Here is a 22,777-nt window from a genome sequence, read left to right as displayed (position 1 = left end):
AGACTCATTCCTGACCTCCACTTCTACCGCCCGTCATCCTCTCCTACCCACCTCCCACAGCTTCCACCCCTACTCCAACCCCATATCCTCTCTTGCCCCCAGACCAACCTCTAATCCCCACTTCCAGTCCAACCGCATACTTCCTCCCGCCCACTCCCACAGCTCTCGCCCCCAATCCAACCCCTCCCGCCCTCAGTCCGACCCCTAACCCCCTCCCGTCCACCCACCAGAGCTCCCGCCCCCAATCCAACCCCTCTAACCCCCTCACGTCCCCAGTCCAACCGCCCACCCCCCCAGGCTCGCCTGCTCCCTCCCCCCACTCAGGCCTCCCCCTACCCCCACCACGCCCCCTCTCACCTGCGCCCCACGGCCTCCTCTCCGGGCCGGGGGTTTCCCAGCCCAGCCTCGCCTCCTCAGTCGCCGACACCTTCCCCTCTGCTGACTGTATAGAATCCTCCTCTCGGAGAGCACGTGCACTTCCGCTGAGGACGCTCCCGACGCCGCGGCGACTCATGGGAAATGTAGTCACCAAAGCGGGGAGGGGCGCCCTGCACGCTGGGAAACATCACACAGCCGCGCTGCCTTCTGGATATTGTAGTTCTAAGTCTGCCGAGCCTGTCAGAGGCTAGGGCGGCAGGCAGCCTGCGGACGAGCCAGCGGGCGGCTTCGGTCGTCTTCCCACAGCACACATTGCTTGGGGATGCAGATGCATGGCTGGTTATGTGCCAAGTGTATAGCTTGGGGGGAGACTGGCCTTTAAAAATATTTTCCACGCCCCTTCTTTTCCTAATCCTGCTCTCAGTGTAGCTCCCAGTCCCCAGGCTAACCGGCAGTGTCACACACCCGCAGGCCCTAGGAGCGCCTCAGCGTGGAATTAGCGTGCCACAAGAGCAGCGTCACCAACTCTAAGTGTCCAAACCTGAGCCATGCCCCTCAAATTCATGAAATTGGCTTAAAAACCACGAGTGTCTTTTTTGTTTTGCCTTGTTGGTTTGTGTTGGAGAAATATCCAAATGAGGTTCGTTTACCCTGCACCAGGAAAAGAGATCCACGCAGGTAGTTGGGCAGTCTCCAAGTTTTATTTCTGCAGAGGTCGGACACTTCCCAACAAGTGGTCAGTGTGAGACCCCGAAGGCATGCTCTCTTGCATATTTATACAAACACAAACAAAGAAATTATATATGCATAAATTCTTAATGCTTATTGGTACACTCAAATTATTATTATTATTACTGTTAACGTTACAGTTTATACTTCTAACTATAAACATATGCATAACATAAAAACAAGGGCAAAAGGTTTCAACTTATCTATCAACATTGTCTAGACTATGTCTCAAGACTGCAAAAAAACAAAAACTAAATTATAACTGACTCCTCGTTTCTTCAGCTAATCTTTCTCTCTAACCTTGGCAGGGATAAGCACCATAAACATATTAAAAAGGAGCGGGAGGGTGACCCCAACCGAAAGCAGAACACTAAAAACAACAAAATGGAGTAACTGTGGTCAAGCAAACAATTATTTTCTTTCATTTGTTAATAGTACATTTGGAGTTCCTTTTATCTGACCTCTGGTTTCCAGTATTGCCAATCCTTGCAATTTTGCTGCAATATTTGATAACCGTACTTCATGGCTACGTTTCAGCTTTCATTTTAAACAAAGGGTAAGTTTCTGACCTTTTTGGCTGCAGAGAAAAGCATGAAAGCATGAACCATACACATACCAGCACCAGAAGACAAACAAAAAAAAACCCAACTTCATTATATTTTAAATCTAGTGATTTTTAAGCTAATCTCTTGATTTTAGAGGCCTTGACTCCTTATTTTTTTACCCCGACTGAGATTTTGAGCCTTTAGGATGCACTCAGGTCACATTTTCAAGCTTTTCTCTTCAACAGAGGGTTAGAAACTGACTTTAGAACACTGCAAGTTGAGAATCCCGGGCCATCGCGGGACTCCAGGAGCTGGGGGCTTTAAGAAACACAGCGAAGAGACAGAGAGAGACTCCAAGTTAGCAATGCTGGGACAGTGATCTCAGAACACCCCTGCAACCCCCTTGTTTGCCCTTTCCGGCTTAGTTCTCGGGGGAGGGAGAGGGGAGAGGACTACGCCTCCCAGAATCCCTCGGCGGAGGAGACGGGGGAAGGGATCCCGGCGGATCCTCCCCCCAGCCCAGCGCAGCCGCGGGCAGACGCTGCGGTCATGGCTGACGAAGAGGTGGAGAGGAAACCGGTGCTGGAGATGGTGAGTGAGTGTCTGCGAGGCCGGGGCTCCCTGGCCGCCTGCTGCGCCCCCCCCCGGGACTTGGGGCCCCTGGCCCAGCTGGGCGCTGGAAGCAGGAGGGAGCCGGGCTGGAGCTCAGGCCTGGGGCAGAAGAGCCACGCGGTGACCTGCTCCTGCCCCGCTGCAGCCCGGGGGCTCTCCCACCTCTCCGGCTGCCGTCGGCTCGGCGCTGGTGTCACGGAGCGGCCTGGGCCCTGCCTAACTCACGGGTTCGTTCCTGGGCTCCGCCGGGCCGGCAGGCGCCTAGTTATCGCTCTTCCGCAGGCGGGGTTGGGCTCGAGGCACGGAGAAGGGAGGCTGGTCTCAGGTCACTCAGGCGGCTCGCAGCCGGAGTCGGGTCTGTTTTCTGGCCCCCGGCAGGGGCAGGGGCAACCGCAGGCGCCCAGTCCCTCCACAGCCCGGTATGCCAGGCCCAGCCCTTCACACAGACCTCACCGGGTAATACCTCCTCCAAACCAGGGAATCTTACACTCTAAGGGACGGGCTCTTTTTACAGTATTTGCCTTCTGGGTTTTGAGGCTGTTGGGGGGCATGTTTTCAAGCTTTTCTTTACAGCCCGAGTGCTGGAAACGTGACTTTTCCTGTACAGAGAAATCACGTAGTCATGTGAAGTTAGAAGCTTAGAAGTTAGAAGTTAGTAGTCATGTGAAGTTAGAAGCTTTTTAAAAGCTCTGCTCTAGGGATTCTTTTGGGGCAGTTCTCTGGCTTGTGTTATACAGGCAGTGAGACTGGATGATCACAGTGGTCCCTTCTGGCCTTGGAATCTCTGAATCTGTGACCCAATCCTGCTAATGTTGAAAAGAATGGGGAGTTTGGCATTGATCTCAGTGGCAGTTGGGACCAAGCTGAGATGCTAAGTGAAATGTGTAGGCCTTCATAGGGAGGGTTCAATTGACTGTAACTTGATACATTAAATTAAACCGTTCTCTAAAAATGAATATTGTGCCCAAACTGAAAGTTGAATGTGAAATCCCAGCTGCATGGGGAGCCTAGCAGTGGAACAACTGGGAGATTAATGTTTGCTTTTAAAAGATCGATATGCAGCTGTGTGTAGCAGACAAAATCACGTCCCTTGTGTAGCAATGAATTTCTGTGGACTCAGTGCTTCCCTGCAAGGGTTAATCACACATCGGGGAGGGAACCTTTCTATCAGCAATTCACAGAAGGGGCAGGAGGTTTGCCCCCACCCCACCCCCCTGATAAATGTATAGGTCATAGGAGAGCTGCTGGTGACACTGGGCATGGGCACAAGTCACTGCCATCTACACAGCCCTGCTTCATTGCAGTGTGGCTTCTGCTGGAGTTGTGCTGCCGATCCCCTGCAGCTCTGTGTTGCCCAGAGCAGACGGAACCAGCCCAGGCTGAAGAGTGATATGGCCAATAGGAACTTGTTTCCTGGGGTAGGCCCTGGATTGGTTTGATTTGGGGCTGGGGTAGCGCTGTGGCAAGTAGCCATTATTTCCCCCTTCACCTGTCTTCTCCTGATATACAGAGCTAGAAGCCAGTGGACCGGCCACATGGAGGGTAGCCTGTAAAGTCTAAGGGACATCTGAGGATGGATGGTGGTTAGGGCACCAGCCAAGGACTTGGGAATTGAACCTGGGTCTCCCTGCTCTGTCACAACTTCCCATGGGACCTCCACCAGTTGCTTGCTCTCTGGGCCACATTTCCCCATCTATACAATAGGGTTAATGGCCCTGCCCAGCTCTGTTAAAGGCTGTAAGATGCTTAGAGACTGCAGTGTGAGGTCCATGTAGTGCCAAAGATAGATAGGAGTGCTTGGTGGCAGGCTTCCCTTCTCCCCTGGCTTATCTGTTCTGGACCAGATCCACCAGTTTGTGCTTCCCTTAGCTCATGGAAGCAGTGGGGGTATGTTTGCACAGAGATTTCTCGAACCCAGAGGGTTTGTCACAAGGGGTGGAGGATGCTTTTGGGTGCAGCTTTCACCCTGGATCTTTAAAAACATCAGTTGCCTGTCTAATGCTTATCAGCACACGGGATGTGACACCGCTTTATTGTCTATAAAACCTTTCATGGAGCTAAATGACACAGCGACCAAATTAAAGCCCAAGCCAACAGCGGAGGGAGGGAGAAATTGAGAAGGAACAAAAGAGACATTTTAAAAAATGGGTGGAAGAGTGAGATCCGATATCCTATTGTTTTAATTCCTTGAAACATTTCATCATGTTGCCCTGTGTTTTGGTTTCACCAAGATTATCCTACAGGGAATATGAACAGCTAGGTCTATGCTATATTAGATGGAGCTAGTTTAGAACCCAGGGTCAATACTTTCTAAAATGGGCTCTGTTTTTCAGGGGAAGTTTTTATAACGAGACCCAAGGAGTTTCAGATAATCAGTTTGGTAGCTGCAAGATCTATCTTGGTGGAGATTTGCCCCACCCTCTAAATCGACACACGTTACAAGATTATTCTGCTCTTGTGGTGGGAGTTCCAGACTGGCCTTTCTACCCATGAACCCAAACCTTTTTCCATGGCTGCCTTTCTTCGCTAGTTTCAGTGCTGGTCCTGTAATTAGTGAGACAAGGTGAGTGAGGTAATATCTTATATTGGACCTACTTCTGTTGGTGAAAGAGACAAGCTTCCGAGCTTATACAGAGCTCTTCTTCAGGCTTTCACTTGAGGTACAGCTATTCATGAAAGATACAAACTTTTAAGCTAACAGAAGTTGGTCCAATAGAAGATATTATTTCACCACCATATCTTTCTTTACCATGTCCCTTTTAATTTTTTCTCCCAGCCAATACACTAGATGGCGCCACAGTTCACCACAGCTGGTTTTGTATCACTTACTAGGGAAAGGAACTTGCTTTTCCAGCAGCCCAAGACCATGTAAATTATTACTTTTGGAACATCTCCTCCAGAATCTCCAGCAGCCTGCCAACCAACCAACCAGTCAATGGGCTTTTGAGAAGGGAGGTGGCTGCACAGGGGAAACAAATGGGTGGTTGTTAATAGTATCTGTTATTTATTGCCTTGTTATAAAAAGGAACCATGGTCAGTTATTGTTCCAACCAGATGCCAGATCCTGCAAATCTCTCCTCATGTGAGTAACCCTAGTTCACATGAGTACTGCCATTGACGCTGATGTGAGAAAGGGTAGAAGAATCAGGCCCCTAGACAGCAAATCAGACACTTTGATCTAGAACCTTCCTATAGTAGACAGACCCGCACACAGTAAAAAAGAAAGGGGACTGGGATGGATTGCTTGATACAAGAGATGTCAGGGTATTTGGTACTTGTGCCATGGTCCCTAACCAGTTACCATGTGGAGTTGCACACAAGACAACTTGTGTATAAACTGACTCTCCAGATTGCCCAGTGAATGCAAATAAAAACAAGTGTCCCAAATATAAACTAGCCACCACCCTGTCAAACTAATCTAGTCCCTCTCTATGCAGTGCTAATGCAGCCATCACTGCAGTGTGTAGGTACCACAGACAAGGTTAAATAATTCACAGTCCTAAATCACAGCCCCTCTAAGCAGAGAGATCTGTGATATGATGAGTAGCTCTGTGTAGCTTGCGTAACTCATGTTGACTGCTGCCAAATTTCGCCGTCAGTGTAGACCTGGCCTTAGTGCTGCCAGATAGTTATTGCTGGATCTGGAATGTGTCCCCTGGGGAATGAAATCCAAGAACAGTTTGATATTAAAGGATGTTGAGGTTGGGCTCTTGGATTCATGCTTCCAAAATTCCCTTTGAAGGCTGGGAATTTTGGGTGTGCGAGGAAGGGAAGGATCAGAACCTAGGATAACATTAACCCTTTGACTGTGCATATAATAATCATTCCTAGCTTTCATCTAGTGCAGTATAGATAGCTGTCATCTAGCAGGCAGCCTAGAAGTCACTAGACTCCAAGATGGCAGGCTCTGGCTTTATATTTTTTTCCTCCAGGTTTCCTGGGGGCATGGAATATATGTGGTGGGCCCATACTCCAGCTGTGGAGTTCCTCCGAAAACAAGCTCTTGGCAAGTCTCAACCACTTTCTTCTGCCGTAGCAATGAACAAAGATGGTTTGTGCCAGTCTATGCTGCCAGTCAGACCCTGGGTAGCTGAATCTGTTGCAAACACCAGGAAGCAGAAGGGTCATTTTTCTAGTGTAGGCCTGGCCTTAGTTACTTTAGTTGGAGCTGAAATCATCTGGAGACATAACCATATGCTTGTGCTCCTCTTGCTTCCCCATCTCTGGCAGGTCCAGGCAGATGGGACGGATGGAAGCTGCATCACCTTTGTGTTACATGATGAAGACCACACACTTGGCAACTCCCTCCGGTACATGATCATGAAGAAGTAAGTGGAGTCCTGGCATAACTAGTACCACCTCAGAGCTGCGTTCCCTGTCCTGACATCTGGTACACGATCCAGCGCCTCTGTCGCTGCTGGAGCTGGGTGAATATTGCAAATCTCCCTTCGTTGATTTCTGTAAATGAATTTACTTCGACTGTATCTGTGCCCCTTTGGGAAACAGCCAGTGTTCAAGTGAATATTAGAGAAGTTCATTTTGAACTTGCAAACGCAAATATTTGCACTGGGAGCCTGATTCTTATGCTCCTCCAGTCAAAAGAATAATATCACATGACCTACACGACCCTATCCAGATTATCCAGTAGTGAATATTTGTGGGGAACTTCTTGTTGTGAGTTACAGCCCCAGAAGTATTCAGGGAGCAGGTTTTTCATTTGATAATTTCAAAGACAAATTGTGATAGTCATGGGAGCTGCTTACGATAAATCATCATCAGCAAAACAGTGCTAAACTCTTCGCTAGGAATTGTGCTCTCAGCTCTACATACAGGATCCTCTGAAATGTACTCGCTTCTCGGTGAGAGGGCAGCAGCTATCTGGCCCACAGCACAGCACGTGGGGGAGGAAAAATCTTGGCCATGGTCCGATCCGTTCCCCAACCTTTGCACATCAGAACCACAGCAGCCAACGAACTGGCCAAGGAGCTCAGCTTTCCCCATTCCCACTCCCCTGCTGTATCCTTTAGACTGTACTTCCTTTCAGCTGCTTAAAGCCACGGCAACCACCCAACTGGTGCCAGGTTTAATGCTGGGCAGCCTAGAAATCCATCCACAATGTGGAAGAGGCAGGGGGATGTTTATTTTGCTCCATATCCCACTCACTTTAGGATTCACTCCACCCCGCAGCAGCACACCTTCCCCTCTGCACCCGATGGGAAGGGATTGCTTTCGAAACACGTGGAAGCAGGACACGGTGTAGGTCTGGTTGCTTCGGAAGCTCCCTGAACACGAATGTCTCTGCAGTTGGCTTGCTACAGACTCTGAGAGCCCGTTTGTGCTTACTGCTGTCTGTCTCTTCCTGCAGCTCTGAAGTGGAGTTCTGTGGTTACAGCATCACCCACCCATCTGAAAGCAAAATCAACTTCCGGATCCAGACCAGAGGTAGGAATGCAGCTGGGCTTCCCTTGGCTCTGGGCAGCTGTCCCTTGCCATGTCTGGTCCTGACACCATGGATCTGCCAAACTAGTGAGGAGAAGTGAAGTCTTTACCCCCTCCCTCTGCGTGTCCTGGGCCCCACCATTCTGCTGGACAGCTACAATCACTGTCCCTGGGCAGCAACCTCCATGATCAGTGCAGCTTGATTAATGATACAGCTGGTCTCCGTCATCCCCCACTGCAGAGCCCAGACGTGTCCTTTGCAGTAATCAGTAAGCCTGAGGAGCCAGGGTCCCAAAGCCTCACTTATCACTGGGAATCCCACCTGGCATTGCCCCCTAGTTAGCTCCCAGGCTGCCCCCTCCCAGTTAGATCTTCACATAAGGCTTGTTACTTTACACACTAAACAGCGGATCCGGGATATTACAGAGCTTGATGGGCAAATATTGGTCATTCCTGGGGTGAATAGCGCCGCAAATGCTCCATGCAGCAGGCAGTCCTCTGTGTGCAGTACACTGTGTTCCCAGCCTCCTGTCCTGATGGCCATACCAAAAGGCAGCCTGCAGGACTCGCCAAGGACTGTATCTGCCATCACAAAAGTGAGGCTGATGAGCTGTTCCATTTCCACTCCTAGCTCACAATTGTCTTGCTTCTGCTGCTCTGAATAAAAACCCAGCCAGAGCTGATGATTTGGTTCCCAGCTCACAAGTCCCCTCTCCTCTGGCCTTGAAAGTTGGTTGTGTAGAAGAGAAGAGCCCCTGGAAATAGCCATGTTGTGCCTGGTTGCTTTTTAATTTTTTGAAGAATTTAGCACTGATGAAAAGTGCTGGATTGCCAGTCCCGGAGTGTGGAGCCCTCTGTCTGGCCACGGCACAAACAGGGTAACTGCAAGGCAAGCTTCCCCTACACTATCCCCTGCCCAAGAGCGTCAGCCTGGACTTATGTCTCTGAACCATAGAGGGTTGAACTTGTGTCCCAGTCAGTCCTTGGATTCTTGTCTCAGACTGCTGATGGGAGTGGGAGGGAGTATGACGTGGACGCTTGTCACTGGGAACTGCCCTAAGATCCCCACCTCATCACAGGGGCCACCAAAGAGGCGTGTGATGGTTGGTCACTACAGAACTGGGTTAGGAGGGGAAAGGTCCGGGGTCCCATCCTGGGGCCAGCCACACTTTCTGAGAACGCTGCTCATTTTCTGAAGGGGAACTCCCAGCCGTCGAGCCATTCCGGAGAGGACTGACGGAACTGGTGGACGTCTGCCAGCACGTGCTCAGCAAGTTCGAGGTGAGGTCACTGCTCCATGGTGGAATGACTCTGGGCCTCTCCTCTTCCATGATCTGTGAAGGAGAGAAATATCTGGCTCATTGATTGACAGACAGAGGCATTCTCGTGTATTTCACCCTGCGATCTCCATGGCTGCAGCTGTTATCTAACTGATCGCCTCCTTGGTCCCATTGTCCCCATGCTCAGGTCATATCTGGAGGCAGCATGTGGTAGTAGTTAGAGCAGTGGAACTGGGAGTCAGCAAACTTAGCTCTCTGACCAGCTCTGACACTAAATCACTCTGAGACCTTGGGGAAGTCTCTTCATCTCTGTGTGACTTGGTTTCCCCATCTGTAAAATGACACTTCACCTGCCTCTCAGAGATGAGTTCTGAGGGGCAAGCAGTGTTTGTACAGAGCTTTGGGATCCTCAGATGAAAGTTGCTATACAAGGTAAATGCAAAATACTTTTATTTTCCCTCATTCATTACATTTTACTGTAGTGGAAAGTAAAGCAAATCTGAGTGTCATTGGGGTGCATCAGAGGGGTTTTCCCCTCCACTTGGAAGAGACATTTTTTCTGCCATACAGGAGGATGGGGTTTTGGAAAGTCACCTGGGGCTCAATAATCCTGCCTGTGGCAGGGAATGGCTAATGCATCATAGAGACAGTTTGGTGGGGTGGGGTGTAAGAGGGTCAGTGTGAAAGATGGCTTATAGAAGGGACCGCAAGGCTTGCGTGTGAGTGGTGCATATGGAACCTGGCTGCAGCAGGGAGTCTGAGAATAAGTCTGGGATCAATCAGCAATAAACTGATGCAGTGATCTGCTTCCCCTCACCCTAAAGAACAGGGACTTATGCTTTTTGAAAGAAGGCATCCTGCTGCACCCGTGGAAGTCCATGGGAGCAGTGGCAGGGACTTCAGTGCGGGCAGAAGTGGGTTCTGAATTTGTTCTCTTTAAAACACACTGCTGTAATCTGGAAAGCATCTGTGTCAATAGGCAGGCTGACATAGGGTCTACTCCTGGGGGTGCTGTATCGCTTCCCTTACAGTGATCCTATGTTATGATCAGAAATAAAACACAGCCATTTCTCAGAGCATCTGAAGCTCATCAGCTACTCTTGCTCCCCTTAGATCCTCCTCTTGACCCTCCAGTCTTTTCAAGTGGGAGCCCCAGGCAAGTTAAATGTTGCCCTTTTCTTGTCTTACTCTGCCCTGGACATTATGTTCAGAACCAGAGAGTTTCTCATAAAGCTCTTCAGGTGTATTTTAGTTAATCAAACATACAGCATTGACACTGGTCATTTGATCTCATTTGCAGGCAAGCATAAAGGAATACAAGGCCCAGGGAGAGGCGGAAATGGACTAGCCGTTGCACTGCTGGAGCACTGGATGGATGTGTTTATAGTGTTTGTTTATGTTTAATTTCCCGGTTGAAAGAGATTTTATTTTTTTATGACTGTCCTGAAGCAGACTGTAATTTCTCTAATAAATGCTGGATAGTTCAGTCCACCTTGCATTTCCCTCCATTCAGACTCGCCACAGATCAGGATCTGGAAAAAGAAAGGGATTTCCCGAAATCTCAGCTTGGCAGCACCCAGCACACTTTTATTCCCACCCTTAGAAGTCTTCACAGCCTTAGAATCACTTCAAGTTCTGTTTTAGAGTCTAGTCTAATGATTAAAGCGCCTCTCACCCCCTGCAGTGTTTGAAATCTGATGTTAATTTTGCAGCTTTCATCCCTTCTCTGTAAATGTCTTTCATTTCCGCACTCCTCCTACTTTTGGGGTGCGTGGATGGCTTCCACCTAACTCTTTATCTACTGCTTGGGAGAAACTCTGAATATGTTTTCGTGGTGTTGGAATGCTAGATGCAAAAACCAGAGTAACGGGAGCATTAAGATTTCATCTGTGCCATGAAGTGCAGTTCCCACTACCGGTGTGTCTGTGCCTTTCTTGTGAGCATGTATGTTTTTTAAAAGCAGCAGTTCAGAAAGCAAGATTCTTCTATGTCAGATTCCCTTGACTGAGCTCTTGGTGCACAGCACAGAGCAAATCCACCACCAGGTTTGTGGGTTTATCATGATCCCATTTGTTTAATTATCTAATGGGTCACTCTGCTCATTCGCTACAACAGCAGAGAATGTATCATTAGGCTTCACTCATCCCCAGCTTGAGTTGTGGGGAGTGTCTTAACCAAACAGCGTAAATTACATGTAATGTACAAGGGGAACAGATATGATTCCTTTGCAATAAATCAGTTGGATCAGTTTGGATCCCAAATCCATAACATTATCCATATGGAGACGTAAACATTTACTAATCCATCCACCTGATTCCAATCTCCTTTGCACTGTTTGAAATCCTCATTTTCACTTGTATAAAGGTAAGAAGACTCAAGCTCCGTGTATTTTAAGACAGAAGAGTTTGATCCTTTTACCCTCCAAGAGCCTGCTTTCCAGGCTCTGTCTCATCCCCCATGAGAGTAAATGTCCTTTGCCCCTAAAGACAGTGATCCTAAAGGTCTAGGGAGAGCACACTGGACTGTGAGTAAGCAGACCTGGGTTCTATTCCTGCCACCAGTCTGCTGGGTGACTTTGGGCAAGTCACCTCCCAGCTCCGTGCCTCAGTTTACCTAGTTGTAAAATGGGGGTGATGATGCTGGCATCCTTTGGAAAGTGCATTGAGATCTACTGATAAGAGCTAGGTAAGAACATAACATAAGAATGGCTGTACTGGGTGAGATCAATGGTCCATCTAGCCCAGTATCCTGTCTTCCAATGGAGGCCAATGCCAGGCACTTCAGAGGGAATGAACAGAACAGGCCCATTATCAAGTGATTCATCCCCCATCGGCCACTCCCAGCTTCTGGCAGGCAGAGGTTTAGGGGCACCCAGAGCATAGGGTTGCATCCCTGACCATCTTGGTTAATAGCCATTATGGACTTATCCTTCATGAACTTGTCTAATTCTTTGTTGAACCCAATTATAGTTTTGGTCTTCAAAATATCCCTTGGCAATGAGTTCCACAGGTTGACTGTGTGTTGTGTGACGAAGTACTTCCTTCTGTTTATTTTAAACCTGCTAACTATTAATTTAATTGTGTTATGTGAAGGGGTAAATAATGCTTCCTTATTTACTTTCTTCGCACCGTTCCTGATTTTATAGATCTCTATCATATCTCACCTTAGTCGCCTCTTTTCTAAAATAAGCAGTCCCAGTCTTTTTAATCTCTTGTCATGTGGAAGCTGTTCCATACCCTTAATCACTTTTGTTGCCCTTCTCTGTATTTTTTCAATTCCATTACATCTTTTTTGAGATGGGGTGACCAAAACTTCATGCAGTATTCAAGGTTTGGGTGTACCATCGATTTATATAGTGGCATTATGCTATTTTCTGTCATCTTAACTATGCCTTTCCTAATGATTCCTAACACTTTTAGCTTTTTTAACTACTGCTGCACATTGAGCGGATGTGACCGCTTACTTTGCTTCAGAGCCTTTGGTGAGGGATCTTGTCAAAAGCTTTCTGGAAGTCCAAGAACACTATATCCACTGGATCATCCTTGTCCACATGTTTGTTGACCCCCTCAAAGAATTCTAATGGATTGGTGAGGCATGATTTCCTTTTCAAAAGCCATATTAACTGTTCCCCAATGTAGTGTGGTCTTGAATTACAACTCGGAGGGGTGCAGTCTCAGACGACGAGGCCCAAGGACAGCAAGCTGCCATTGATTGCCTCCAAAGGTAAGCTTCCTTTACAACAGTAGGTGGTTTGTTTTAGCAAATCTAATGTTTGTGAAATTGCCAGGCTCCAGAATCCTTCAATGCAAGCTGTGTGCAGCTTGCGTTGGGTGTAGACAAAGCCCAAAGTCGGAGCTTGATCAGAAAGTGAGATTGTCATTGTCTACGGCAGTCAGGATATGTAAAGGTAGCAGAGAGGGTCTGCTTGGGGAACTAACTTCTGTCATTCTTTCCAGTTGCATCCCCTCTAATGAGGTTGGACCTGTCTCTTTTTCCCAGACTGTCATGGAACAGGACAGGAGGGGGCACCTGGTGGCAAAGTGTCCTTGTTCCCCACAGGACAGGCGGGCCATTCAGACAACAATATTCCTTCTCTTGAGCTGAGGGTGTGACCCGTCCATGCCTAGGGTAGCCACCTGAAAATGCCAAGGTCAGGGCAGGCTGCAAAAGGAGAGCAGATTCTCCCATTACTGGTGGGTGACACTGAAGTCAGACTTCCGAACCAGCCACAAACAGTGCTTCTGATTCCCTCACACTGGTTATCAAGAAGCTAAAACAAAATACACACAGCCTCCTTTACTGCATTCCAGTCTTTGGCTCCCATTCAGCCACTAGGTCCAGTAAAGAGACCAGTTATTTAAACTCTATGCTCTTTACCAAAAAGGTTTCTCCTGACCCCAAAGGGTCAGCCACAGTACCAGATCAATATAAGTTTGGATCTTACCCAAAATACCATGCTGCCAGCCAATCCTTTAGTAACTAAAACGAAAGGTTTATTATAAAAGAAAGAAAACAAACTATAAGAGAAATGTTAAAGGATTAAAGCAATCAGATACATACAAATGATTTGAAAGTCCATATATATCAGGTTTCCAGTAGAACTGTGGCGTTTGCAGGCTTATACAGTCCCTCTGGTGTACATCCAGTACCTTTGTTTCACAGCTTCAGTTGTAGATGAGTTGATCCAGAGGTGGGTGAAAACTGATTGACTGAAGACAAAATGGATGTGGTGCAGCTGCCTTTTATGTCTGTTGGCCTTTGCCATGCTGCTTGTGGAAATTTACAGAAATAAGATGGAGCCCAGGGTCACATGAGTGAGTCCTGGTGAGTCATCAGGTATATCCCTGGCTTCTTCCCTGGGCCCATTGTACGTGTGAGTTTCCTTAATGGGCCATTAAGCAGGCTAGTGCTGCAGCCATCTTGTCTGGGCTGTTGCCCAGAAACACAACACAAGTTGAAATACAGATACAAACATATCCATAACTTTCTGAGGAGGATGGGGCTAGGCTGTCCTCGGTGGTGGCAGATGACAGAACAAGGAGCAATGGTCTCAAGTTGCAGTTTGGGAGGTCTAGGTTGGACATTAGGAAAAAGTTTTTCACTAGGAGGGTGGTGAAGCACTGGAATGGGTTACCTAGGGAGGTGGTGGAATCTCCATCTTTAGAGGTTTTTAAGCTGAGGCTTGACAAAGCCCTGGCTAGGATGATACAGCTGAGGTTAGTCCTGCTTGGGGTTGGACTAGATAACCTCTGAGGTCCCTTCCAACTCTAATATTCTATGATTCTATGATTCCAATATAACTATGACACATGTACATAAACAATATCATCATACTTAGCAAATTATAATCTTTCTATTGGTACCTGCCATGGCCTATCTCATACGAGTTATTGTAAATCTTGAAATACTGCTGTTAAATAATGTCATAAATGGTCCCCCTAATCCAGCCAGCGTCACAAGGGGCACGTTGGTCTCATGTCTACCTGCATGGGATCAAATCCAGTGATTGCCTGGTGGATAACGGGAATAAGGCAAGGACTGAATGCACAACTTCCTTCTTTCCTGGCATTGCTCAAACAGTCGATTGACCATTTGGATACTCAACGCGATGCAGGGGAGCAATACGGTGGATGGGGGGGGAACGACCTGGGCTGGTTCATCCTTAATTTCATCCTTCAAACCTAGACAGAAATAGTAAATCAGCGCTACTTTGTTCCAGGCTGTGTCAGCGACCTGCATCAGGGGCCTTGTCTGAGGAACTGCAGGGCAACTTCGGCGGAGCAGGCACAGGTTGGGTCATCAGACAGGAGTGAAAAGACATGAATGGATTCATCAAAGTCATTGAGAATTGTGCCTGCCCCCTCCAGGAGTGGCGGTGGCCAGTCCAGTGCTTTGCCTCTCAATAAGCCAATGATGACCCCTGCCCTGGTTTGGTTGTTCAAGTACAGTGCCTGGCGCAGCAGGAACAGTAGGTGACATTGCTTGAGAAACCCTGACGCTTCCAATGGTTCCCATCAGCTCTTTGGTAGTAGGAGCTTTGGGCCTAGATCTTGGCTGCTTGTGGCTGACAACGCAAGGGGAACCAGGGCTGCTGGGATCTGTGCGTGTAGGAAGACGTTTTCCCATTGTAGCTGGGCCCCTTGGTTCTGGAGACCTCAAATGATATCCACCATCTCTGTGGTGGGGTGCTGGAAATTTCATTTTGCTTGCAGAGGGCACTTGGCCACTGAGCCTGATCAGCATGTGTCTGCTCCCACAGGCAGAAACGGTGATGGGGCTGGTCCCTGAGAATCACCAGACCAGCTCCAGGCTTCAGGACTGGCTAGAGCCAGGCCCAGGAATGATTCATCACTGCATGCGGCCTAATCAGGCTGTCATGCACGGATGACTCATCACCTCACAACCAGGCCCGAAGACCTCTCAAGGGCCCTTCCAGCCCAGCATTTCTACGCTTCTATTATTATTATTTGAATATTAAGGAAGAACAAGGAACTCATGAAGTTAGCATTGCCATCAGGAGGAAGAGACGATCCTGAACTCAAGCTCTGTCAAGCTAAAAGGCTTTCAGTTCATCTTTAAATGATATTTTTATAATCATTTTCGATCAGAGGGGGGTTTTCTCCTAAAAAATATGTCCGCTCCGATCTCAGAGACATTAAGTGTTTGAACTGAGCCCGTAGCAGGCCTGCCAGCTGGACCAGCACTTCTCTGTGCACCCCAGGAGTTTCGGCAGAAATTAAACTTCCTTTTCCATAAATTAAATAATTTTTAAAAAGACTTGAGCTCTTAGTTATGTAGCCTCATGCAGCACTGGATGCAGAGGAAAGCTGCTACAAGGATATGTCTGCACTTCAAAGAAAAACCTGCAGCACGGTCCCAGAGCCTGGATCAATTGACTCAGGCTTCTGGAGCTCAGGCAGCGGGGCTAAAAATAGCAGTGTAGACATTCCTGCTCAGGGCAGAGTCTGGGCTCTGAGACCTCATGAGGGGGAGGTTCTCTGAGCCTAGGCCCCAGCCCACCGCAAATGCCTGCACTGCTATTTTTGGCCCTGCGAGCCTGTGTCAGCCGATCTGAGCTCCAAGACTCAGTGTCGCAGGTTTTCCTTGGCAGTTCATACATTCCCCATGTGACCAGACACCTGAGCCTGCGGTCAGCCAGGCTGCCGAAACAGCGCCAAGGGCCTGCTCCTGCATGCTGCTCAGTGTCCTGAGCTCCTGTTGACTCTGAAAGGAATTGACGGCATTGGGACCTTGTGAGATCAGGTCCCCATAGAGGCATCTCAGCGGGATATTAATGCTGCACCAGTGACGTCAGTGAAGACTGGTCATTTCAGGCTGATCGTTTTAGAAGAAACACCTAGCGTTCAGCTGCTCTGGCTGGGTGAGCTAAGCGCCACCCCAACTATTTGACCCCTTGAGAAATGTCAGTGCCCAGCTAACTCTGCTCCCAAGAGCAGATTGCTTTGAACTGCACAAGGTACGTTGGTTACAGCAATACCGACATGGTCTTGATTAGCATCTCTTGGCAACTGGCCCATTGCTGCATATATACCAAGTGCAATGTGGCGTAAAGTCGCCTAAAGTTTACTTGCTGGCTTCTAGGAGCAGGGACCATTTGCCTTTATTTTGTCGTAAGTAAAGCCATTCTTAATCCTTTAGCTTGTTGATATTTGTCAAGGTGCTAGCCCATGGGAGAATGTGTAGAGGGGTACGTGTGCAAGGTCTGCAGTCTCCAAATGAACACAAAAGCCAGGAGAACCAGTTGACCCTCTATTAAGTATTTAGCAGACTTCTCAGGCCTGCTGCCCAATGATAAGAGACAGCCAGAGTCTTTTTCAAACATGAAAATATTTTATTAACAGAGAGAAAAGAAAAGGGCGAGGCATAAAATGTCATGGTTTGCTCTATGTTGCTCTTTCCAAGACAAACTGACGGACTGGATCCCTGTGACAAGGTGGCAGTGTGTTTGCTTTCACAGACATTAGGTCAAGAAACCCTCTAGACCCTGGATTTCATAATGATTCTTTCCCATCTCTCCACCGCAGCTGGCCCATCCTGTCCATTTCCCTGTGGTCCAAGGGCCCATCAAGCACTTGGCTTGGGAGGGCGCAATGGGCTGGTGAGCGTTTACTTTTCTATAGCACTTTTCAGTGCCCAGCCTTTCTCTGGTAGGGGCCTGATTTCAAGGGGGGCGGAGGGGACGTGAGCCACTGCAGGAATGAGTTTGTGGGGCTCAGCCTGGTGAGTCTTTGACAGAGCTGGGGGGGGATAGGAAGGGGAGGTGCATGTTTACACAGGGCCAGCCTGCCTCTAGTGGTGCCATCTGAGTTTCTGTGCACTCGTGATCACCAAATTTGCTAACCCAAATAAAGGGGGATTGTTAAAAATAAGAAACCTAGCAAGCAAGAAGGCAATTACCCTAGTGAGGGGGTCACATCCAGGGACTGACTCACACACACAGGCTCATCCCATGATTGCTCAGCTTAGGCCAACAGACAGAGAATAAACCACCTTGTAGTTTAAACGATTGAAACCCAGCTGGCTTCTGGCAGTTGACGGGTGACTTTCTCTGATGGTTCAAGGTAGTGGGGTGTACCATCTGCTGTGTGAGCCCTAAATTTGGCTCTGAAGCCCTCCTTGTCCTCTCTTTCTCCCCACAATGGGAAGAGAGGAATGGGTATATACATGCTTAACTCTAATATTTGCCTCTCAAAGTCGGGGGTGTCAGCGTAGATATGATCTTGCTCCATGGGTGGCTAGATTGTTGCATTATCAGTTTTGCTGGTAGTGGAAGCTAGAATTAAGGCTGCAGACTTGCTGAGCGTTTTTTTTCCTTTCAGGCCAAAATTTCCTGGGGTTGGTTTCAGTCCAAAGCTGATATTTTAAGGCTGGGGAAATTACATTCAGATGCATCTGCGATACAGAAGGGTTCAAAAACACAGCAACAGTTTCCTGTTGGGCTCAATAACTTTTCACACACCTAGTGGCTGAGCTTTGAGCTCTGTTGCATTTGAAGAGAGAATTGCAGAGGGTGCTCCAGTGAGCTGCCAGAGAACAGCTATGCTGAGGGATATTGACACCCTCATTAAACAAGTATGTGGCTGGAGCTGCCAGGATCCAGAGCTGGAATAAATTCACAGTAGCTGATTTGTTGCAATATTTATAGCATGTGGAGCTGAAGCTGTTTTGAAAGTTTTAAAAGATTTATAACACTAAACCGTTGCATGCAAATCAGTGTTTTAATGTGGAAATGATGAAAACTGCTCCTTTAGGATGGGAAGGAGAGGGATTTTGTAGCCTGTCTGTGTCTGGCTGTTCAATATGGGTCCCCTGGGGTGCCTGCAATTGACATGTCTGGTCTGAGCCCTGCAAAGTCCACTGAGCTCTCCTTCCAGTGCCAATGAGCAGATTGTGGCTGTTGAAAGTACAGGGTGTTGTGTATTTACTGACACCACTCACTGCTTATGGCTGAGCTCTTCAAAGTGGCTCTGGGGGATTTAGAGGCAAATTTCCTATTGAAATTAACGGGAGCTGTGTATCTAACTCCCCTAGCCCTACATGTTAGTAAGGCACAGGGCAGCGAGGGGGTCCCCAAAGGTGGAACTAAATGAACCGCAAGCCCAAATTCCTCGCCATTCTATGAAGCATTGGAGGGACTTGACTGAGGCCCTTTTCCATGCTCTGAGTTAGTGATGAAGCCTGGGTGCTTGCTTCCCTTATGTGATGGCATGATAAGGGCTGTCATTTTCAAGTTGGTGCTGGCAGCATTTTTGCAGAGGAAAGACACTAAGAAGGGGCAAAATTACAGCTATAAACTAATTAACTTCTTTCGTTCCCCAGTATTTTTGTTTTGTTCCTTCTGAAAACCCCTGCCACTGCCCCTGCTGGTGCAGTGTTCAGCTGACACGCACAATCTGTTGCTCTGCAGATCATCCATCAGGTGGTGCTCCAAACCCAGGGCAGCTTGGACCCTCTTCCCACGCCTGTCCCTCGAAGCACTACGCACTTGGGCCCAGATCCTCAGAGGTATTTAGGCACCTAACTCTAATTCAGATCAATGGTAATTAGACACCTAAATACCTCTCAGGATCTGGGCCTTTGCCAAGGTCCAAAGTCTCTCTTGAACCAAGAGAATTAGCCCAACTACTGACTTGGTGAAGTGAGTTAATCCCCCCACTTTGCCCCTCCTTCTGCATGCTGAACAGCTGCCATTCCTAAATGAGGCCCCGCTCTCTGTTCCTGATGCCTGCTCCCATGACCTGCCCGCCAGGGAGACAGCCCCTGCTAGCTCTAGTCCTTCTTTATGACTGTTCTTGACTGCGGCCCTAGGATCCAGACATCACAGGATCAGGCAGGAACGAATGGCCTGGAAACCAGCAAATGAGTCAGGCAAAGTTCAAGGACATGCCAGAGAATGCCTGTCCTGTATTGTCACCTGCCTTGCTGCCCCATCACCCAAAAAGGACAAATAGCCTGCAGCCTTTCCTCTCCCACAGGAGCAAATCTACAGCACTCGCTCACCCCATGGATCCTCTAACCCCACAAGCAGTGGCCATCCTCTCTAGCCCAGCTGCCACTTTACCTGCCCGTTAGAAATTCCAAGCTGCTCCATTACACCAAAGTATACGGCGACTTGGCCTATCTATTGACTGGCACTTGGAAACCCACTGGGGCCAAGAAATCAGTTCAGTCAGTCAGCTGGCTCTGGTTTTAGGATCCTCTCAGTCTCTCTGCCACCGAATACACTGATTCCAGAGTGTGGGGACGGGGCACATGTATAGCGGTTAACACAGGGCTGTGGTGCTGATGTCAGCACATACCACACAGGAAAGAAGAGAATGGGGTTTATATAAAGTTCTCTCTCTCTCTCTCTCTCTCTCACACACACACACACACACCCCCCCCCCCCCCCCCCCCCCCCCCCCCCATGGGTGAGTTTGGAAATACCAGCACCCTGACAGAAACCACAGTGAGTTTAAAATACTTGCTGTTGAGAAAGTGCCCTCCATCCTGGAGCATTTCATGATTTCAAAACTCGCCCTATGGGACGCATTCAGCCACCAGTGACACTGCAGGCACCTCGGGGGGAGGACGCAGGAGCAGCACTGTGTAACTTTTCAGAGGCAAAAGACAGAACAGCCCAATCAAGTAGAGCAAGTGTTTAGCCGGGCAGCCTGTCATTACTAGAGCGGCTCAAAAGTGTGCAAACAGTTTTGGGTTTTTTTGCATTGAGAATAGGACTTTTTTCAAAGTGGAAATTTCTTTCTCTGTGTGCGTGTGTGAGAGAGAAGCAAAATCCCAAAAGTGAAAAAGAAAATCAGGATTTTTATTTTCAGTTTTCTTCCCCCTCCCTTCCTATTTTTCAGTGGCAGAATGGAAAAGGGAACCAAGAGGAAAAGAGAAAGGAGGAGAAAACCTGAACCCTGCCCCCCCCGGAAATTCACCATAAAAATTTTCATGAAACTATTTGAATAAATTCCAGATTGTTCCCTTGGGGAAGCTCTGGGGTGAAAACCAGGCTGAACTGCTTGACTAGGTCACTGAAGGCTCTTCACCATATTTTGAGCAGCTCTCATAATCCCTACACTGGAATCTGGCCCCAGCGCATGAAGGTTCCCAGCTGTGACTCTAGCAAGGACAGTGATGGGCCCTTTGACCACCACAAGTGGGTTTATGGCTCGCCTGCCAAATGGCAGGCCCAGCAGTGCAGTACTGGAGCATTAGTTCAGTTCTGAGAGACAGGGAAGAACACATCCTAAGGCATCTCCAGCCCCACCTCTTGCAGTGCCTGGGGTTTCCTTAGAGGGCTCTGAACCGTATCCCTGAGTGTGATGAACCACTTGAACAGACTGCCTAGGGATTTGGTGCCTTTGCCATCTCTTGAAGCCTTCGTATCAAAACTGGTCTTTCTGACAGACAGGCTTTTGCCAAGCACCAGGCATTGGGCTCAAGCCAGGAGGACCGGGATGAAATTTCCTGGCCTGTGAAATACAGGATGTTAGACAGGATGATCTAGCAGGCCTCTCTGGCCTACAGTGGTCCTGTACCTAGGTACGCAGCCGGTATTGCTCTGACTCACTGGAGATCAAGGGTTCCTTTTCACTTCTCGTTCAGTTCCTAACTTGGTGACATGCTGGCTGGTGTCTGGCCACAGCACAGTACCAGCACAGCTGATCATTCCTGTTCAGAAGAGGACCAGGACTGGAGCAGGATGGCGTGCTGCAGCTAGCAATTAAGGACTAGTTGGCTGAGCTGAGCAGCAGATGCGAGCCTGGTTTTGGCCCACTCTGACTCTAGCCAAGGCTGCCATTCCTGTGCTTGCCTTTACAAACACCAATGTGAGCAGACACAGGCGGCTCCTTCAGCTCTGACTGCGGGGGAGATGCCGGCAAGGAGCTGACCTACAGCAGGAGAGAGAGGAGATACAAAGAAGTGGGCTGCTGTAGTATGTGCCAATGTCAGATAAGGAATGGTTTCTGAACCCCTCACTACTAAGAATAGAACATCCCCAAATCAGCTGCATCCTATACACACCCCTGCATCAGGACAGTATAAACATGCAGCCTGAAATTCACCCCTGGGCAGGGGGCAGCACAATTCCCAGGCACCCTCTGGGTTTAAACAGGACTTCACTGGTGCCTAGGACTTTTGCTGGCCATCTGCCCAGGGTAAATTTCACCCCTAGTGATTGTGTCCCACAGCAAAGAGGGGAAGGCTAAGTGCCTGTGGTGTCACTGATTTGGTTTCACCTTGGATTCTTCATGTATCAGGTTGAAGAATCAGAATTCTCCTCTCCCGACGGTGTTACTTGTCACTTTAAATGTGATGTCTCCCACAGCGCCTTCCCAGCGCCCTAGCTGGTGGCCTTTCCATCTGGAGCCAGGGAGGTTTAAAACCCCAAAGGCCCTTTCAGGAAAACAAAAGGGATGATTAGAAAGGAACAGAAGGGAAGTGAGGTTTTGAGGCTTGGGCAGTGGCTGGTTCAGTGGGAAGTGAAGTGCTGCTGCTTTTTCCAATGGGTCAGTGAAAGGAAGGCAAGTGACTCAGCCCCAGCCAGGGAATGACTGTGTGAGGGAGATGGATAGCTCCTTTCATCTCTTGCGGCGCTCTCACTGCTTGAATTATGGTTCTTTAAGAAGAACTGTACTTGTTACTCAAGTGGGAGCTGCTTCGGTCCAGACCAAGTTCCTGCCCGTTGGCTTTCCACTTCCCAACAGATCCCTTATCATCCGTTGGCACTCCGCTCAAGGCTGGTCTCTGGCACCAGCAGCACAGACAGGACTGTGAAGAGATGCACAGAGGTTAGGCGTCTGGACTATGGGATAAAGTAGGGTGAAATATTCCTCTATTATTATTGAGAGGAAGGATGGTCTTGCAGTTAAGTGAGTGGAACTGGTTTGTCCTGTGAACTTATTTCCAGGTACCATGTATATATTCTGTCTGGAAAGAGACTTGGATTTATCATACTTTGAAATTGTTTGTGGTCTTAGGGGCCATGCCTTTAAGGGCTGAACTTCCCAGACAAGTCTGGTCAGTGCACTGAGATTTTCTCGTTATGCACATCCAGTTGGAACAAAGCACAACATAAAACAGAGCTCTTGCAAACACGGTAAGCACCGAAGACCACAGAACCCTTTGTGTGAAGGGATCTTACCCTCTGGGTAGTCTGGGAAACATTCGCTTGGACTGCTGGGCCAGGGGAAGACCAGGTTTAAACTTTACTTTATTTCCCCATTGCTTTAGGTCACATTTCAATGCTGCCTGCAAGTGCGTGGAGCCCATGGAGCACTGCTG

The 22,777-nt window shown here is 48.5% G+C and overlaps 3 protein-coding genes across 10 annotated transcripts in view; 1 reads left to right on the top strand and 2 right to left on the bottom strand.

Annotated features, from left to right (window-relative positions):
• Positions 1-497, bottom strand: part of VAMP7 (vesicle associated membrane protein 7) — a 32,526-nt gene extending 32,029 nt beyond the window's left edge. Inside the window, exon 1 of the mRNA XM_067548566.1 lies at positions 358-497. The gene's annotated coding sequence lies outside the window, so the exon portion shown is untranslated. The remainder of the gene's footprint in view (positions 1-357) is intronic.
• Positions 498-2,085: 1,588 nt separating this feature from the next.
• On the top strand, positions 2,086-20,819 carry LOC137153348 (DNA-directed RNA polymerases I and III subunit RPAC2-like). Of its 6 annotated transcripts, XM_067548560.1 has the most exons (8): positions 2,086-2,243; positions 6,495-6,592; positions 7,630-7,706; positions 8,902-8,984; positions 12,622-12,706; positions 14,703-14,773; positions 17,029-17,102; positions 20,350-20,819. In XM_067548560.1, the coding sequence occupies exons 1-8, from the start codon at positions 2,202-2,204 to the stop codon at positions 20,456-20,458; spliced, it is 639 nt and encodes a 212-aa protein (XP_067404661.1). In that variant the 5' UTR covers positions 2,086-2,201; the 3' UTR covers positions 20,459-20,819. The 6 variants fall into 6 exon arrangements, with proteins under 6 accessions (XP_067404661.1, XP_067404662.1, XP_067404663.1 ...); XM_067548561.1 differs by lacking the exon at positions 14,703-14,773 and having other exon boundaries at positions 2,088-2,243; XM_067548562.1 differs by lacking the exon at positions 17,029-17,102 and having other exon boundaries at positions 2,088-2,243.
• Positions 20,820-21,373: 554 nt separating this feature from the next.
• Positions 21,374-22,777, bottom strand: part of LOC137153347 (endothelin receptor type B-like) — a 58,548-nt gene continuing 57,144 nt past the window's right edge. For all 3 annotated transcript variants that reach the window (XM_067548558.1, XM_067548557.1, XM_067548559.1), the window contains one exon: positions 21,374-22,264. In XM_067548558.1, coding sequence (XP_067404659.1) covers positions 22,115-22,264 — 150 coding nt within the window. In that variant the 3' untranslated portion in view covers positions 21,374-22,114. The remainder of the gene's footprint in view (positions 22,265-22,777) is intronic.

Source organism: Emydura macquarii, unplaced genomic scaffold (assembly GCF_026122565.2).
Source record: "Emydura macquarii macquarii isolate MOO-44397 ecotype Brisbane River unplaced genomic scaffold, CSIRO-AGI_Emac_v2 contig_1253, whole genome shotgun sequence".
Taxonomy (NCBI): domain Eukaryota; kingdom Metazoa; phylum Chordata; order Testudines; family Chelidae; genus Emydura; species Emydura macquarii.
Note: the sequence above shows the minus strand (reverse complement) of the source record. Positions and strands in the feature narration are given on the sequence as shown.